Here is a 20,449-nt window from a genome sequence, read left to right as displayed (position 1 = left end):
GAAATGGAGACTGTAGCGGGTTCGTCTATGCACAGGGAAGTCAGCGCTCGTGCAGTCGCATGTCTCACCAGCATTCCATACACTACTGTTTGGTTGGCATTGAGGCGTACCCTCAGATGCTATCCATACAAAATCGATTGGCATCAGGAACTGTTACCTGGCGATTTAGTGAAGGGGAGGACATTTGCGGTGAGGGCATTTCAAAAGATGGTGGAAGATGACAATTGGTTGAGTAACGTGTTGTGGACTGACGAAGCTCATTTCACACTCCGAGGGTCTGTCAACGCCCACAACTGCAGAATTTTGGTTACCAAAAATCCTCGAACTGTCATGCACAACGAGAAAGTCATGGTATGGGTTGGATTTACCACATCTACCATTATCGGGCCTTTTTTCTTCGAGGAAATGCGTGATTCTGGTTTTGTAACTGCTACCGTGACGGGTGAGAGGTACGCCAATGTGTTACAGAATTGCATCATCCCCAGCCTGGCTGATAACCACCTGCTGGAATGTAAGGATGGTGCTCCCCCCCATATTGCTAGACACGTGAAAGATCTCTCGCGTGCGTCGTTTGGTGATGATCATGTGCTCAGCCACCACTTTCATCAAGCTTGGTCTCCCAGGTCCCCAAACCTCTGTCCGTACGATTATTGGCTTTGGGGTTACCAGAAGTCGCAAGTGTATCGTGAGCTACCAACATCTCTAGGGATGCTGAAAGACAACATCCAACGCCAATGCCTCACCATAACTCCGGACATGCTTTACAGTGCTGTTCACAGCATTATTCCCTGACTACAGCTATTGTTGAGGAATTATAATGGACATATTGAGCATTTCCTGTAAAGAACATCATCTTTACTTTGTCTTACTTTGTTATGCTAATTATTGCTATTCTGATCAGATGAAGTGCCATCTGTCAGACATTTTTTGAACTTTTGTATTTTTTTTGTTCTAATAAAACCCCATGTGTCAATTTGTACCTCTCTATCTACATTATTCCGTGATTTCTTCAGTTTCCAATTTATACTGACTTTTTGATCATCCGGTATGTAATGAGCAGACAAGGAAAATTAATTCCTATATTGTGTGCAAGAGGAGCAGAGTCAAATGTTAAGATTCTTAGACAACATGGTCATTATGGACACAAGTGAAGAGACAAAATAAATTAATTCATATCTTGTGTGCAACAGGAGCTGAATCAAATGTTAAGATTCATAGACAATACAGCTCTTATGGGCGAAGGTGGATAAAAACTGGTTAATATGTTAAAACAAATTGGCAGCATACCTAGCACACAATATGGCTCAAGGACAAAGAAAGCATGGAGATGATAAGAGTAGTAAAAAGAAGAATAACAACAAGCCTAACATAAAAATATGCAATGACACATTAGTGGAATAGTTCACTTAGTGAAATAGTTCGCTTACCTGGACAACAATATTAGGCAGGGTGGCCACAAAAATAAGGAAGAACCAGAGGGAGACTGACACAAATGAAAAAAGCTTAAATGGAAAAAGAGGCCTGTTACATGGAAACAAGGAGTAAGACACTGAAAGTGTTCATTTAGAGTACATCACTGTATGGAAGTAAGATGTATAGTGTTGGGGATCCAGAGAAAAAGAGACTGGAAACATTTAAATGTGATACTACCAAAGTATATTAAAAATTAAGAGGAAAGAGATAAAGAAATACTACAAAAAATAGAGGAGGAAAGGAATGAAGAAGGGAACAGTTAGCAGATTGGTTAGGTTTCTTGCAACGGCATCGAGGAATGCTTAACTTGGTACCAGAAAGGACAACCATGGAGGAAAATGCAGAGGCAGGCAAAGACTAGAATATGCAAAACAGATTTTGTGTATGTTCTGTGAAGCAGTTAGACATAGAGATGAAAATATTTGCACACAGTAGGAATGAGGGCGGCCAGCATCAAAACAGTTAAAATACTAATGACTTTTAAAAAATCAAGACTCATTTATGAAGCATAAATTAAAAATGAAAACTGCACAACCAACCAGAAGAATTGTTTTTCATAAACAAGACAGTGTCACAAGTCTAAAGACGACTGTACTACATTTCAATTGCAAAAACTAATAGTCTTTTATAATTTACACCAGTGGTAGTCAACCTAGTCCCTACTGCCCACTAGTGGGTGTTCCAGCTTTCACAATTCACAGATGGTGGTAGAAGTTTTAAAAACTTTTCATTAGGTTTTCATACAATTTTGTCATAAACTATTTGGTAAATGCTTAACTTACTGTAAATCTATTTTATAAACTTCATAAAGATACTTCACTATGGTACTTTATAAAACATCGTTAATGTGGAACTAGTGGGCAGTTAGAAAATTTTACTACTAACAGAGATACAAAAGTGGGCAGTAGGAAAAAAAGGTTAACTGACCCTGATTTACAGTGTATACAAGATTACGAGATGAAATGTTACCTTAATAAGTCCTTTCTTTGCTGCAGCCTGTTTGGCACTTTTTGTTAGATCACCCAAGGTACTCTTTCCAACATAGGTCAAATCCTCAAATGTATTCTTGCTGACACCAGCTGCAGTCTTACTGGCTTCCAGAGCTGTCTTAGATGCTTCTTGGACGGATTTTGAAGCCTCTTCAGCTGCTTTTTTGGCCTGGATAGTAAGCTGCATATATACATACATAAACATCATGAAAATGGAATTTAAAACAACAATACTGCTAATAATTTTATTTCTACATTTTAATAAACATTCTGTACAATTTAATATCTACTTGTACAACATCTGACTGGGAAATTAAACATGTATCACCTTGTTGTTCACATCCTTGTCATTTAAAACACAAATATTGTTTTGCTGTGTCCAGGTCTATATTTACATTGCACTCTACAATCACTTACAGTGTGTGGGAGTTCTTCTGGTATCACTATTAAGCAACTTCCCCTTTCCTGATACATTCGTGAATGGTGCACGGGAGGAATGACTACCTGTCGTGCACAACACCCCTCTTCTTGTGTCTCCTACTGGAGTTTGCTGAGCATCTCCATAATGCCCATTAAACAATCCCTTGCAAAAACATGGATATTCAAGAAATTTTCTGTAAGCCATTTCTTTTGTGGATGAATTAAATTTCCATATGATTCCTCTAGCAAATCTCAGCCTGGTATCTTCTTTTCCTGCCAATTAATTTTATATGATCATTCCACTTTACATCACTATGGACAAAGTAGGGTACTCCTGAAATCAACTTTCCATCAGACAAATTTGGCCCATTATATCTGGTAAGTAGTCCTGACACAAGTCACAAATCCGGTCCTACATTTAGTAAGTTCTTAATTTGTTCACTAAATGACAGTGTGGAACTGCAATGGATGCCTTCTTAATGTAGAGGAACACAGCATCAATATGGGCTGCACTATCTATGGCATCCCGGCTCTCAAGGGCAATCGGATACTGACATTAAATTTGCAAGTCCTCTTTTTGTGGAATCCATGTTGATTTTTATAATAAAGGGGATTTCTGTTCTCCAAAAACATCATAATGCATGACCATGAAACTCCTTCCCTAATTCTACAACAGAAAGGTGTCAGTAAGTGCATCTATCCAAAGACCCTTCTTGGAAATGGGAATGAGTAGTGTTGCCAAATGCTTGGTACTCTGCTTTGATGCAACAATCTATAATAAACTCCTGTTAGGAAAGAAGCAAGTTTTTTTAGCACAAAACCTGTAGAATTCCATAGGTATCTCATACAGCTCAGATGCCTTGACACAGTTTAGTGATTTTAGCTGACTTTCTGTTCCATAATCACATACCTCAATATCTGCCATTTTGGAACTTGTGTGTTGAGTAAAAGGAATAACTATATTATGATATGAAACAGTAAAATAATTTTAGAACACCAAATTCAGTATTTCACCCTTCTATCATCTTCATTTTTGGAGACAGTATAGCACAAAGAAACTGAATGGATGGTTTCTATCTGTTTATGTAAGAAGAAAACTGCAAAATTTTATGTGCAAATGAATGGAAAGCTTCTTGCACTGATCTACTTAAGCTCATGTTTTTTTATGTTCAGCTTATGTTTTTCAGTTAGGCTTTGACTTCAGTTAAATTTGTGATGAATCTCTGTTCATGGTTGCTGAACCACAGGGGTCTTTCTCACCTCTCAACTTTGCTTGGTACATACTGGTAAAATATGTATTGTACACTGATTCTGTATTTTATTGTTTTACACAACACTACACTCTTATATTCTGTCTTAAGTGGGTTATTCCTATCTGCACTATGGAGAAAAAGGAGGTGAATCTCACTCAATGCTTAAAATGACTTTATGGTTGGGTAATATCAAACAACCTCTCTTCAGATACTTTCTGTTTCTGTTGACATTGGCCTCCCTCTACATTACGAAAAGCTATTGTTAACAAGAGCACAAAACTACAGTTTCCGTAAAAAATGTGGTGTAAACCCAATTCAGTTTTCCAAATGTTACATCAGGAACCTCAGACAACTTACAACACTGGGTCTAGGGCAGTTGCAAAATTATTACTCAGTTCTGTTTGTGTTTAAATAATTTTATCACAGCAAATGTATTCCAATTATCAACAATTGCAAGTAATTTGCTTTCACTGTTGGCAAAAAAATTAACAAACTTCTGACACTTTTAATCATATTTTCAATGTTTTTCATGCTGTCCAGCAAGTCTCCTCCGATCAGAGGTACTAGTTGACATTTCCATAACTCTTGCCATTTCCTAAGCTTCACCGGTCCTTCTCCTTCACTTCTCTTTCTATTCCTACAACCCTTCTGCCAGAACAAGGAGCCACTGGCTCCAAAACTTTGCATGTTTCCAGATCTTTTATGTGCTTTCTCCAGATGGCATTTGGTGAGTGCAATTTTAATTTATCCATAGTATATTTCAATCACATCAAACTGGTAACAAAATGTTAGAGTATATCATAGAGACTGAGCATCAATTACTGTTCTTTATTTTTTACAAAAACAAATTATTCATCATAATCAATATGTTAGTTAAATTCAGAAACCTAAAGGTCATAATATGCTTAGGGGTAGGCTCCAAATCTTCCAGAAAATTATCAGTGAGACATATGAAATCATAAAACACAAGGAGAACTTTAAGTACTAATGGGGGATGATAAATCATACCCAACCACAAAAAACTCAATAACCAAAGCACCTTCTAAGTAATAACATATATATAACTATAGACAAAACTTAAAGTACATATGCTCAAATAATGGAATTCTAGGAGTAATCAACCACAATATTTTTTCCCCATATGAGAGAATGTTAAAGCAATTTATCTGAATAGAAAATAGATTCAAAGCAGCATATAGTGTAAGTTATATAGGAATTCTTGCGTACTTCATCATTCAGATATAAGTACAAAATTAGAAATGAATAGTCCTCCCCTCCCATATGAAGCATGTAATCTTGAGGTCAACTTGGTAGACTTACCAGAATTTAGTATTGCTGTTATTTCAACTTATAAGAGTACAAGATTAGCAACAACTGAACATTTCCTATAGACCAATTCTGTCATCTGGCAAATTACTTCACTAAAAGCTCAAAATAGTAATGATTACATCATCAATTCTTTAAATGAAACGATAAAACTCAGCTGTCCTCAACCAAAAGTTTTGTTTGAATACTATACTGCTTCACGAGGTATTGTTGTATTTGAGGTGGTATGTTTCTGCCTTCATGTGACTTTCAAAGTTATAGGAGGAACAACAGTTTACTGTAGACTCACAACTACAGTGCAACTTGCTATTTTTCACATACAAACCATTGCCAGAGGTAAAATAAGAGATAAAAGACAGAAAGAAATTATATGACTGGCTGGGGGTAGAATCCATAATATGGCAATGTATTCAAATTCATTGCTTTAATGACCATTAAATATTATTTTAAATTAAATTTATTTTAATCCTTCCCATAGAAAGTGCTCAACCTGAGACCAGACTAATAATATTCTAACCAATTATCTGTCTTAAGATGAGAGTAAATTCTGTTTAGGTTTAGGGATTTACAAATTTTCAATACTGCTGTCAGAAATTCCAGAAGTAAAAAGGAAAGTTCTCGTCCACAGTATCTCAAGTGGTGACAATTCTGGCATGTTCTTACACTTGTGGGAATGTTCTACAAAACCTTTCTATTTAAAAACTATGCTGAGAAAATGACTTGTAAATTAAAATAAGCTGCTTGACAAAAAAAATTAAGCACCCAGAAAGGAAAGAGAAATATAAATGAATTTTCACAGTTTGACAGATTATGTGATGTTATTTCAATGATTACAAATTAGAGTCAAATTTACGAAGAATTGGCAGCATGAGATCACTTGTGATGTTACAACCCCCCTCCGTCCTGGATGCACACACTCCGTCCTGGATGCACACACTGTTTCAGTTGGGTACGATGTCTTAAAGCCATTGTATCCTCTCCTGAGGCAAGCTGACCCACAACTGTTGTGACTTGTCCGTAATATCTTGGTTATTAGCATTGGGACAGAGTAGATGTTCAATCTGATCTCAAACATGTTCTATTGGGGACTAATCTGTGGGTCTTGCTGGCAACAGAATACCTCAACATGATGCAAACAGTTCATAGAGACCTAACACGAGGATGCAGAATGTCAGTGACATACTGATGCACTGTCAAGAGTTTTCTCAATCATTACCAGCCGTGGCCTGATGTCATATCCCATGGCTCCCTGCTTCATGACATCAGGGGTAACACCACTATGTCTCTCCAAAACATTAAAAGAAAATAGGACCTCTTCCCAAGTTGCCAATTATTCACCAATGATGGTCATTCATGGTAGTGTAGAGCTGCGAATCATTGTTGAACACAATGCAATCAGCAGTTCATGCTTCCCTGAACATGGCACCACTTCAAAAATGATGTTTGTGTTGTAGTGTTAATGGCACTCTACACATGGATAGTAATTCCATTATACAGCTGCTGCTACTCTCAAAAAACTGTGTGGGATGACCCAGAACATTGCAGGGAGTCCATTTCTTGTTCTCCGATGGCGGGCACAGATATCAAATGCTTGGTGCACAATATGGATACATCTCCTTGTTGTGCTCAAATGCAGTCAACCACAACCTTGATGACAAATATGCCTTCCCTTAGGTTCTCATATAATTCAACATGGGGCCACTGTCACATCTGAATGCCCCACAGATACTGGATAATTTGACCAGTTGGTCAAATGGAGACCCACAATGACACCCCTTTCAAACTCTTCAGGTGCTGATAATGCTGTCTCACAAGAGGATGTAGCATCTCCAGTGATCACTCAATATCTGACACTATTTGTGTCTAGTACATACTCTACCGGATCTGGTAATAACACTAAACATAAACAACCCTAATGCACTCTGGTGGTCTTTCTATCTGTCACAGATAACTGCAGCTCTAATCCTTTACATACTTGCCAATGGTGTATATGTGTAGGATGTTACATTGACATCTGGCCATGTCTTTTGGATGCTTCACTTTTTTAATCAGGCAGTGTATCTTGTTCAACACACAAAGATTTTAATTATAATGTTTTGTTTCTGGAGTAATTTTGGAAGGCTTTAATACAAAATGTGGGAGAAATTTCCACTCTTCAAAATACACCCTTTCAGCTCGAATCCAATATAAAAACTTGTTTAAAGAATAGAGTATTGACTCAATAGCTAAACAAAATAATTTCATTTCTGAATGTGTGTGAACATTATCTGTAATTATTGTATGTTATGTTATTTTGGAAAATGTAATTGATTTGCATTTTAGCAGAGAGTAAATAATTTGTTCATAAATCACCTCGCCCCACTCTGAAAATGGCTGGATGCTATTCAGCCAAAATATTAGAAGAAGAAGTCGAATGAATGTGGCTGCATGCCTGAAATTTTTTGGATCAGTGTTTGCGCCGTGAGAATATGAAGATGCACATTTTGTTGGCAATTTCCTATGAGACTCTATAAACAGGTCTAGTAAACAATGCCAATGTAGTTGTCATTACACATTCAACAGCAAACAGTCACACTGAGTCTCCTCCAAACAATATTCAGTTTTCTCCAAGCAGTCAGTCATAGCCAGACGTTCAGTCATAACCAATTACTAATGGTTAATCAATGTGCTATGAAGACCTTATGTTAATATGTGTGGTTTCATTTGCCTGACACTGCAGTCATGTTTGAGTTGCACTTGCATGAGAGAGAGAGAGACTGTGTGTGTGTGTGTGTGTGTGTGTGTGTGTGTGTGTGTGTGTCCATTGTTGACAAAGGCCTTAATGGCTGAAAGCTTTCACTGTGAGAGTCTTTTTGTTGTGCCTTTCTGCAACTCAGCATCTTCACTATATGGCGAGTAGCAAGTTTGCTTCTCATAATATCGTTATGTTAATATTGCCACTCATAGAATTATGTTAGACTCAATATGAATCTATATAAGTCCTTGGCTTATAAGTGATTTAAAAAAAAAACAACTGACAAATGTGTAACTCTAATGTGATTGCCCTTTCAGAGTAGGTGATGAAATAAATACATTGTAAAGTACTTCATGTATCTGCAGAGTTAATATGTTCATTGAAAATTCCTATTATCAAGCACTAATCGGTGATCAAAGGCTGAAAGAACACTTCAAATGAAGCAAGAAGGCAATTAACGTTATATGCTGATAATGGAATTATCTCATGTGTCACATCAGTGTTTAAGGAATGGTGCTGGTCTGTATTATTCCAACTGATAAATATCATATGCCTTTTCTTAATATTTATTCCCCTTAATTTATATATGCTATTTGAATAATTGATAATCTACTGTCAGCTTTTAACTTATCACAGTAATTCTAAACACAATTGCAGAAAGAAAATAACACTGTAATGAAATAATTGCGAGATGATTTTTTCTCTTCTGCTTAACTGCAGACATTTTTCATGCAGTATCATCAATGTCCATTTTTAATCAGCTTACAATCATCATAAAGTAATGTATGGAAAATTCAACCTATTTTAGCAACAAAATATTTTTATATGTCAATTCATTAGTTTTCTTACTGCCAAGCAAAATGCTTTCAAAATGAAGTGATTGCAGATATATCTAGAGAAAAGCTAAATCTCTGCTTGCATGCAAAAATCTCCTTTTTATTTGCAACTATCAGCGGAAAAGCAAAGACTTTCTGAATCAAAGATAATCATTTTGGGTATTAATAATTGCTAATATTGTTAATGATCCATACAGTTCCCAATTGTATTAATAAAGTACTGTACATGATTTTATCTTTATGTTTTCACTATCTATAAAATAAAAACAAGCAGCACCAAAAAATATTATACATCTCCATGTTTCAGGGCATATGACATTAATTAGCTGCACAGCACTAAAGAAAAGGCTTCCTGCTTAACCAACATAAGAATACTGGTTTGTATGTGTCAATACAATTATACGTTTCAAGGGAACCCTGGTTTCTGAATGTGTGCTAAAGATTTTACTTGCACTTTACGTGTATCTGAAATTACTGTGATACAAAATTAGAAAAATTGCTTCTGCCACTACAACAGAAAACAAAAGAAAAACTAATGAAACCAAATAAATGGTTAACTAACTTCATTCATCAAATATTCTTTATCTAGCTACTTGTGCACACTACCAGTATTCACTGGGAATATTATTGAATTTGATAACTATATTAACTCCTCCTTCTAAGGAAATCACATAACTCACTACTGCCACTCAGTTGTGATAACTGATGATTTAGATGTTTGGCAGTGCTATTAAGCACATTCCACGACTGCTATAAAGTGAACCTTTGCATTGGAATTACATTACCTGTTCAAGAGGTGCAAATAAGCTTCCCTCTTCATGAGTTGCCTCATTGATTTTTTCTTTGGCTTGCAGTTTCAACTTCAGTGATCAAAAAATTAGAAGGCACCAGAAACAGAGAATACGAAATACAAACAACTTCAGAATGTTTGAGACACAGATCACATACTTCTTTAGCAGTATGTTAGAATACCAGCATAAAAAAAAAACATAAAGTAAGGTGAGAAATACAGATACAAGTCTCATTGTTGTATTCATCTTTATTTAGGTCTACTTACATTTATTTCAGTACATTACATGGACTATGAGGGGTAGCTATACAGTTTTCTATAATCTAAAAAAATAAAATTATACGTGCAATTTTTTGTATGTTCACAAGTACATATTTGCAGTCCTGGTACAGGGAAGTCCCTGTGCCACAGCACTGTAGCAAACCACTTATGGGGCCAAAACAAACTACCAGTGTTGATTGGTAAAGAGGATTATCATGCTATGTATATTCATTTTTTGTGTCTGATGAGGTCCCCCTAGCTTGATAACTGGTGTATCATAATTGAAGAAATAGTGTAAAACCAGAAGATAAGTCATGAATTAGTTTTCAACATCTTTATGGCATTCTGAACAAGACAAAACTGTCATAAATTGTCATATCAACTTTTAACATGTTGCATGACATTTTGAAGATGACAGAGGGAGGTCACCACTCGCTGTGTTCCACACTGGCTCACACATATTCAAAAAGCTCACCTAACTGAGACAGCAGTAGAAATGTTGTAGCAGCGTTGGGCCATGTCAGATCATTTCTTTATCTCCGAAAAGACAGATTTCTATAATCAAAGTCTCTGACAAGTCATCTATCATTCAGAAAATTGTAAAACATTGATGGGAGAACATGTGCAGAAAGAATAACACCATGGTAGCAACTTGATTTTTTCGATGTGACAATTAAAACTTTATGACTACCCCTCATAATATCAAGCATGTTATATTCAATAAGTCTATTAGCACTGCCTAATGCTCCCTTTTAATCTTTCAACAATCTCTGGTTCTTTAATTTATACATGTTGCATCTTCGGAAATTTCCTATCTTTCTGCAATCTGTTCGATTTTAATTGCAGTTCATAATCAATAAATTATGATGAGAGTTCATATATCGCCTTGAAATGTTTTGCATTTAAAACCTAGTTTCAAACATCTTACCATTATAAATCTATGCAATCCTTTCTGGTTTCTATTGGTCTCTTTCACATAGAAAACTTTCTTTCGTGATTCTTTAACCAAATGCTATTGATGATGAAACTGCGCTTTGTGCAGGATTCTAGTAGGAGGCTTCCCCTCCCATCCCTTCTTCCAGTAGCATGTTCTCCTACTATTTTTCTCTCTCTTATTTTCCTCATTAAAATTTTCATCTCTGTTAACTATCAGAATGGGCAATGGCCTTGCCGCAGTGGATACACCGGTTCCCCTCAGATCACTGAAGTTCAGGGCTGTCGGGTGTGGCTGGCACTTGGATGGGTGACCATCCAGTCTGCCATGCACTGTTTCCAGTTTTCGGCGTGCACTCACCTTCGTGATGCCAACTGAGGAGCTACTCGACCGAATAGTAGTGGCTCCAGTCAAGGAAAAGCATCATAACGACCGGGAGAGCGGTGTACTGACCGCACTCCCCTCCTATCTGCATCCTAAACTGAGGATGAGATGGCGGTCAGATGGTCCTGATGGGCCGCTTGTGGCCCAAAGACAGAGTGCTTTTTAACTATCAGAATAAATTATTTTATCTCATCAAACACTTTTTCAATTTCTTTGGCACTTGCAGAGCTGGTAGGCATATTAACTCACACTACAGTGGCGGTTGTTGGTTTTGTATTTATCTTGGCTATGATAGTGTGTTCACTATGTTGTCAATAGTACCTTCCTACTTTCTGATTCATTATTAGACCCACTGCTGAATACCTCTATTTTACTTCTTTTTGATGACCCTGTACTCATCTAGCTGGAAATTCTGCTCTTCCTGTCACAATATATAACTTAAATCTATCCATTTGCTAATCTACTTACCTAATTAAGGAATCTAACTTTCTGCACTCTGAGCCAGAGACTGCACATTCTGTTCTTCCTGATGACAACATCTTTCTGAATATTCCATGCTCAGAGATTTAAATGGTGGTGATAAAGAGGATACTATCATCATTTAACCATACAGTAGACTGCATGTCATCAGGAAATATAACAGCTGCAGCTTTCCCTTGCTTTCAACTGTCTGCAGTACTAGCACAGAAACACCATGCCGGCTAATGCTATAAGGCGAGATCACTCAATTATCCAGACTGTTGCCTATGCAGTTACTGAAAAGGGAACTGCCCCATTGATCTAGCCTCTCCACAAATAGCCCTGCTTTGTTGTTGCACCTAACGTATAGCTGGCTATCTGTATTGCTGAGGTACACAAACCACCCCACCACAGCAATATCACGGAGGGAATTTTGAATACAACTTTCACTATACTATCACATGAGTCCCTAATCTTCCACTAGTTTTGACCACATGAGTTTCACAGTTTACTACATTGAAATCTCCCCTAGTACCGTAGTGTGAACAAGAATTTCAAGGGAAACAATTTTCCAAAATTGTCATCAGCAAAACTCATTAATATCTTTTCACCCTGAAAATAAAATCCAGTTCTGAACTTCTCTTTTACTTTCTTCATCGCTTCCTCAGTATGCAGGTTAAACCGTATGGTAATGCTAGTGTAAGCTATTCTTTTTGCAAAACAGTTCCCAGTGTGCCAACAGTCTGTGGAGGAAGACTGCAAAGCAAAAACATGCCTCTTGAAAACATTAAAAAGATGATGTGTACAATTATGGTATTAAGTTGAACAAGTCTGCCCACCAGATAAAACTGGTGTGACTGAGTTTTATCCTTTATGGTGAAATCAGTAACTGTTACCCTGGTATGGAAACATCAATTCTGTCATGGGTATCACTGCACAAACCAATGCAGACACAGTTCCACATAAAACATATGAAAGCTGGTTCATCTATTTAACAATATAACAACTCCTGCACAAAGACTGGCTAATCAAAAGGTATCATTTTCATTAATATTTGGTGAGAGATAATGGATTCCGGTGTTCCAAAGAGTATTATCCTGTTACTTCTTGCCTTCTGCATACAACATGTACATAAAGCCTTCAGTGAGCAGTACTGCAACAGGAAGGCCAGACTTGAATTATAATGTGATCAAATTCCTTCAGGTTACAACAGAAAATAGCGTATATTGGACAGCACCACACATCATGTCTTGACTTTGGTTAGAAACTGTTGTCACAATTTGTATATGTCAGAAATGCAAACAACAAACCAACTGGATATCTTTAAGTGTAATTTGCCTCCAATTTGCTATCCAACATCGTTCATACAATATATGATGCTTCAGCATCACTTAATGAAGTTCCTAATTGTCTACCCCACCTTATCATGGCATAAACCAACATGCTATTCTAAAAATGTAGCTGTCTGAAAACTACACATTTTGCAACTGGATTGTGGCATGGTAGCTTGATATACGATAACATAATCACACATCAGCAATGTGAAAATGATAAGACTGCTACTCACTACATAGAGAAGGCACTGAGCCACAGACAGGCACAATGAAAAAGAATACTAAAAACATTCAGATTTTGCGCAACCACCATCAGAAGTAAAAAACACACACACATTTGCACAACCACAACTCACTCACACTGGCCACTGTTGTCTTGGGTGCTAAGGACCAACTGTAACTGTGTCTGAGGTGAGCACCAATCCAGCTGGAATAGGCAGTGGGTATATGCAAGAGACATGAGGTGGGAAAGAGAAGGGACATCAGAGCAGGTTTAGGGGAAGATGCTAGTGCTGCTTATAATAGAGTACAGGAACACAATGGGGACAGGATAAGGCTGCTACGTGTAACATTGGGAGGCTGTGCTGCAGGAGGGGGAAGGGTGGGAGCCAGGAGATAAGTAAAGAAGAGGAAATGGGTACATAAATGCACTGAAGGATAAAAGGCATTTATAGTACTGGAGCGGGAGCAGGAAAGGGGATAGGCAATTTGAGGACAGGGACTAGTGGTGGTTGCAACCAGGAGGAGGAGAAGGGGGGTTACGGGAACAAAGGATATATGGCAAGAAGAGTTTCCAGCTGAACAATAAAGTAAAGCTGGTGTTGTCGGAAGTATCCAGATACAGTAATGAAGCAGTCAATAAAGTGCAGCACATTATGTTGCGCTGCATTCTCAATAATTAGGTGGTCCATTTGTCTCCTGACCACAATTTGGTGGTGGCCATTCATGAAAACAGACAACTTCTTAGTAGTCATACTCACATAAAATGCAGCACAGTGATTGCAGCTCAGTTTTTAGATCACATGGCTGCTTTCACAGGTGGCCTTGGCTTTGATGGGGTCAGAGATGCCTGTGACAGCACTGGAGTAGGTGATAAGTCAAAAAATGTATGGGACAGATCTTATATCTAGGTCTACTGCAGGGATATGAGCCACATGACAAGGGATTGGGAGAAGGGGTGGAATAGGGATTGTCATGGGTATGCACGCATTGAGTGGGCAGTGAAATATTGATGTGGTAGGAGTGAGTTGGATAGGGGAAAGGCTACTCCTCATTTCAGAGCATGATGAAAGGTAGTCGAAGCCCTAGAGGAAAATGTCACTCAGCTGTTCCATTTCAGGGCCATACTGAGTCACAAGACAAATGCTTCTTTGTGTCCAAACAGTGGGCATGGGGAGAAAGATATGTTGTTGGGAAGATCTGTTTCTGGACACGGTTCAGAGAGTAATTTCGATTCGTGAAACCTCTGGAGATCCTTCCCATATTTGGAAGGATTGCTCATCAGCACAGATGTAGTGACCAAGTTTGGCTAATCTGTATGAAATGTGGACCACCTAGTTGCTGAGCATGCACCAACCATGATGCTCTTCTCTTTAATGAATGCTTCACATCCTGTGTCATGGGGAGCCCTCTGACCAACACCAGATTTTTTTCCTGAATTGCATACTTGTGAAATCTCCCTGCAATGTATCCTTTGTTCTTATAAGCCCCCCTCCTCCCCCCTTGCCACAACCTTTGCTGGTCCCTGTCCTACAACCAACTGCCATCACCCCCCCCCCCCCCCTCCCTGCTCCCACACCAGTACTCACGCACTTTCTATCCCACCAGTGTATGTATGTAGTCCTTTCCCCTTCTGAACCTCTCCCCCCTCCCTCTACCCTCTGGTAGCAAAGCATCACAATGTTACACCTAGCAACCATATCCTGCCCCATCATGTCTCTGTACTACAGGGAGCACTACCATTTTCTCATCGTGCTACCCCATTTCTCTCCACCCATGTCTCTTCCATGGCCCTACGGTCTATCGCTGCTACATTGCTGTTCACCTCAGACACAACAGAAGTCTGGTCTTAGCACCTGGAGATGGATGTGGCCATGTCTGCATGAGATGTGATCATGTGAATGTGTGTTTTCTACTTGTGACGAAAGATGTAATTTGAAAGCTGAAGATTTCTAGCAAGCTTTTCATTGTACCAGTCTACAACTCGATGCTTTCTCTAAGTTGTGATCAGAAATCTAACCTTTTAATATTGTTATTCCAACTTGAACTCTCCAATGTTTCATACAAGCATATTATGACAATTGTTCCTATTTTTCTGGATGTTATAATTGACTCCCATTTTATGGAATATACTGTATGTAAGAATCTGTACGTACATAACCAACTCTACATCTACATCTGAAGGAAGCACACTGGTAAATTCTTAAAATAATGGAAAACCTAAAAACACTGTTAAAACTGTGTACTACTTGCCTGTCAGAAATATGAGCAAATAATGACAAACCTTACCTTGTCCATATGTGCAAGGAGTCCATCCTGACTACTCTGCCGTGTAGTTTCTCGCACCAATTCCTTTGCAGAAACAGCAAATTGTTCCAGCAATGATGTTTGGCTACCCTGTCGTGGAACGCCACTACTCCCACTGCCACTGTCCCTGCTGCTTCCCGAACCAAAACTAGCAGTACGTGCCAGAACATTTCCCAAGCTTGTTTGACGCTGTGGGCCTGGGCTTGAAGGAGGAACCTATGCAAATGAAGTTCTAAAATGAATGAAAGAGATCCCATTTTATGGTCAACACAATAATGTAGTTTAATAAATGGTAATATGACATAAAGAACACAAATGAATGCCTTGTTGTTGTTGTGGTCTTCAGTCCAGACACTTGTTTGATGCAGCTCTCCATGCTACTCTATCCTGTGCAAGCTTCTTCATCTCCCAGTACCTACTGTAACCTACATCCTTCTGCATCTGTTTAATGTATTCATCTCTTGTCTCCCTCTACGATTTTTACCCTCCACACTGCCCTCCAATACTAAATTGATGATCCCTCGATGCCTCAGCATATGCCCTACCAACCTATCCCTTCTTCTAGTCAAGTTGTGCCACAATTTTCTCTTCTCACCAATTCTATTCAATACCTCCTCATTAGTTGTATGTTCTACCCATCTAATCTTCAGCATTCTTTTGTAGCACCACATTTTGAAAGCTTATCTTCTCCTCTTGTCCAAACTATTTATCATCCATGTTTCACTTCCATACATGGCAACACTCCACACAAACACTTTCAGAAACGACTTCCTGGCGCTCAATCTATACTCGATGTTAACAAATTTTTCTTCTTCATAAACGCTTTCCTTGCCATTGCCAGTCTACATTTTATATCCTCTCTACTTCAACCATCATCAGTTATTTTGCTCTCCATATAGCAAAACTCATTTAATACTTTAAGCGTCTCATTTCCTAATCTAATTCCCGCAGCATTACTCGATTTAATTCGATTACATTCCATTATCCTCGTTTTGCTTTTGTTGATGTTCATCTTATATCCTCCTTTCAAGACACTGTCCATTGCGTTCAGCTGCTCTTCCAGGTCCTTTGCTGTCTCTGACAGAATTACGATGTCATCGGTGAACCTCAACATTTTTATTTCTTCTCCGTGGATTTTAATTCGTACTCCGAATTTTTTTGTTTCTTTTACTGCTTGCTCAATATACAGATTGAATAACATTGGGGATAGGCTACAATCCTGTCTCACTTCCTTCCCAACCACTGCTTCCCTTTCATGTCCCTCGACTCTTATATAATTGCCATCTGGTTTCTGTACAAATTGTATATAGCCTTTCGCTCCCTGTATTTTACCCCTGCCACCTTTAGAATGTGAAAGAGAGTATTCCAGTCAACATTGTCAAAAGAGTTCTACAAGTCTACAAATGCTAGATACATAGGTTTGCCTTTCCTTAATCTAGCTTCTAAGATAAGTCGTAGGGTCAGTACTGCCTCACGTGTCCCAACATTTCTATGGAATCCAAACTGATCAGCCCCGAGGTCAGCTTCTACCAGTTTTTCCATTCGTCTGTAAAAAATTTATGTCAGTATTTTGCAGCCATGGCTTATTAAACTGATAGTTCGGTAATTTTCACGTCTGTCAACACCTGCTTTCTTTGGGATTGGGATTATTTTATTCTTCTTGAAGTCTGAGGGTATTTCACCTGTCTCATAAATCTTGCTCACTAGATGGCAGCATTTTGTTAGGCCTGGCCCTCAGAAGGCTGTCAGTAGTTCTAATGGAATGTTGTCTACTCCCTGGGCCTTGTTTCGGCTTTAGTCTTTCAGTGCTCTCTCAAACTCTTCACGCAGTATCATATCTCCTGTTTCATCTTCGTCTACATTCTCTTCCATTTCTATAATATTGTTCTCAAGAACATTGCCCTTGTATAAACCCTCTATATACTCCTTCCACCTTTCTGCTTTCCCTTCTTTGCTTAGAATTGGGCTTCCATCTGAGCTCTTGATAGTCATGTAAGTGGTTCTCTTTTCTCCAAAGGTCTCTTTAATTTTCCTGTAGGCAGTATCTATCTCACCCCTCGTGATATGTGCCTCCACATTCTTACATTTGTCCCCTAGCCATCCCTGCTTAGCCATTTTGCACTTCCTGTCGATCTCATTTTTGAGACGTTTGTATTCCTTTTTGCCTGCTTCATTTACTGCATTTTTATATTTTCTCCTTTCATCAATTAAATTCAATATCTCTTCTGTTACCCAAGGATTTCTATCAGCCCTTGTCTTTTTACCTACTGGATCCTCTGCCACCTTCACTATTTCATCTCTCAAAGCTACCCATTCTTCTTCTACTGTATTTCTTTCCCCCATTATTGTCAATCACTCCCTAATGCTCTCCCTGAAGCTCTCTACAACCTCTGGTTCTTTCAGTTTATCCAATTCCCATCTCCTCAAATTCCCACCTTTTTTCAGTTTCTTTTTTTTAATTTACAGTTCATAACCAATAGATTGTGGCCAGAGTCCACATCTGCCCCTGGAAATGTCTTAAAATTTAAAACCTGGTTCCTGACTCTGTCTTACCATTATATAATCTATCTGAGACCTTCCAGTATCTCCAGTATTCTTCCATGTATACAACCTTCTTTTATGATTCTTGAACCAAGTGTTAGCTATGATTAAGTTATGCTCTGTGCAAAATTCTACCAGGCGGCTTCCTCTTTCGTTCCTTAGCCCCATTCCATATTCACTGACTACGTTTCCTTCTCTTCCTTTTCCTACTGTCGAGTTCCAGTCACCCATGACTATTAAATTATTGTCTCCTTTCACTATCTGAATAATTTCTTTTATCTCATCATACATTTCATCAATCTCTTCGTCATCTGTGAAGCTAGTTGGCATATAAACTTGTACTACTGTGGTAGGAGTGAATGCCATAAAAAGAAGACTGGAAGATGATCTTGACTTCTTAATATGAACTTAACTCAATCAAAATTAATTAAATTAACTGCTTTTTATTGTGCAAGGCTTTATAGACATTCATTAAGTAACAGACAACAAATCCAAAGGTCTGGGATTGAATCCTCAGTTGACCTCCCCAGTCCAGTACCCAGTTTTAATCTGCCAAGAAGTTTCAAATGAGCACACACTCCACTGTAGAGTGAAAATTCATTCTGGAAACACATCAAGTTGACCGTTCCTGAAAATCTAAGAGAGATTGTGAATCTCCTAGGAAGAAAGCATGCCTTTTATGACACATATAACTGAGAGGAAAAGGTAATTTTCATACATTTCTATTTGCATTAGATGATTTTGTCTCAGTACGAAAGTATCTACTAGGTAATGGTACAAGAATTCAGTCAACTATTAGGTCATTTCTAATACAACATATGATGAATTTATAGCAAATCAAATTAATGCACATTATTCACATGCCACGGCAACTACACAAGACTAGTGAATCCATGATTATCAAAATATATCTACAAAAAAATCAATTTCTGAAAAAAAAATGTAATTAGAGAGATAAAAATCTACTCACCAATCAGCAGCAGGAGAATACACATATAAATATATTCAAATTTGCAAGTTTTCAGAACCAGAGGCTCCTTCTTTTGGCAGAAAGGTTGAAGAGGAAGGAACAGAGTTGACGGGAAAATGCTGGTGACGTTTATGAATTGGTGTCAGCTCAGAGAAGTTGCCCAGAACCCCAGGAAAAGTGCTAGTGGGGTTTATAAAATGGGGTCAGTCCGGAGAAGTTGCCCAGAACCCCAGACCAAGGGAGACTTATCTGAGAGGATGAGATGCAAAGACTGATAATTGGGGACTGCTTGAGACACGATTGCAAAACCTGAGAGCTTAAAGGCCGAAGAGAGGGTAATTCACAAGAGCAATGTTATCAATAAAACATCGTGCAAGAAGTAGTAAGAGTGGAAAGCTAAGAGCATTGTTTATGGCTGAGGTGGGGTGATAGGAGAGGGTAAAAACAGGCAAGTCAGAAAATATAAGATATAGAAAATTAAAAGAGAATATTTACTAAGAAGAAATCCTAAGACTGAAGAAATTAATGCAAGCATATTTCTTAGGCCATCATATACAATCCTGGTACTGCTGAAGCCTCCAAAAAATTAATTAGTAGTACACCTTTCATCATACAATATTATTGTGGTCTCAAATGTATTAATCAGCCACTTCTTTGTCAGTCTTAATTGTCATCTATCTTATACAAACTGTCATCTCTTTTCTAGCTTATGTGCTAGCTTGCTTGTTTATTGTATTGACCAACATCCTCCCCCACAGCTTTCCTAGTACTGATTTCTGTGCACATAGATGAGTCCACTGTTATTTATGAATTTGCAACTAACATTCTGTTTGCAATTCATTACATCACAGAATATTCTCCTGACTGTCTTCTGCTGTTTTATTTGCAAATTTGATATCAATTTTTTTTTTTGAACACTCCACTTACCTTGCTTAAACACGGTTCTTTCATGTTATGTCCAAACCACTCTGCTCAACCAATCACTGCCTAGATCATCTGAAATATGTGCCCATTCTACTCACACCATACACCTGCTTGTCACCACAGATGCCAACTCCCTCTATACCAACACCCCCATGTACATGGTCTGTCTGCAGCTGAAAATTTCCTCAGTCAGTACCCACGTGATTCCAAACCTATGATGTCCTTCCTACTCATCTTAATTAACTTAGTATTTACTGACAACTACTTTACCTTTGAGGGGCAGACATATAAAAAT

The 20,449-nt window shown here is 38.2% G+C and overlaps 1 protein-coding gene across 18 annotated transcripts in view; it reads right to left on the bottom strand.

Moving 5' to 3' along the window:
- The window catches only part of LOC126354708 (MAP kinase-activating death domain protein), a 684,767-nt gene that overhangs the window by 284,786 nt on the left and 379,532 nt on the right, over positions 1-20,449 (bottom strand). For 12 of the 18 annotated variants that reach the window (XM_050004532.1, XM_050004534.1, XM_050004535.1 and 9 more), the window contains 3 exons: positions 15,702-15,935; positions 9,817-9,891; positions 2,443-2,643 (listed from right to left, as the gene is read on the bottom strand). In XM_050004532.1, coding sequence (XP_049860489.1) covers positions 2,443-2,643; positions 9,817-9,891; positions 15,702-15,935 — 510 coding nt within the window. The remainder of the gene's footprint in view (positions 1-2,442; positions 2,644-9,816; positions 9,892-15,701; positions 15,936-20,449) is intronic. The other 6 variants (XM_050004547.1, XM_050004544.1, XM_050004549.1 and 3 more) reach the window with 1 other exon arrangement.

Source organism: Schistocerca gregaria, chromosome 3, assembly GCF_023897955.1.
Source record: "Schistocerca gregaria isolate iqSchGreg1 chromosome 3, iqSchGreg1.2, whole genome shotgun sequence".
Lineage (NCBI taxonomy): Eukaryota > Metazoa > Arthropoda > Insecta > Orthoptera > Acrididae > Schistocerca > Schistocerca gregaria.
This window is presented reverse-complemented; position numbering and strand designations above follow the sequence as displayed.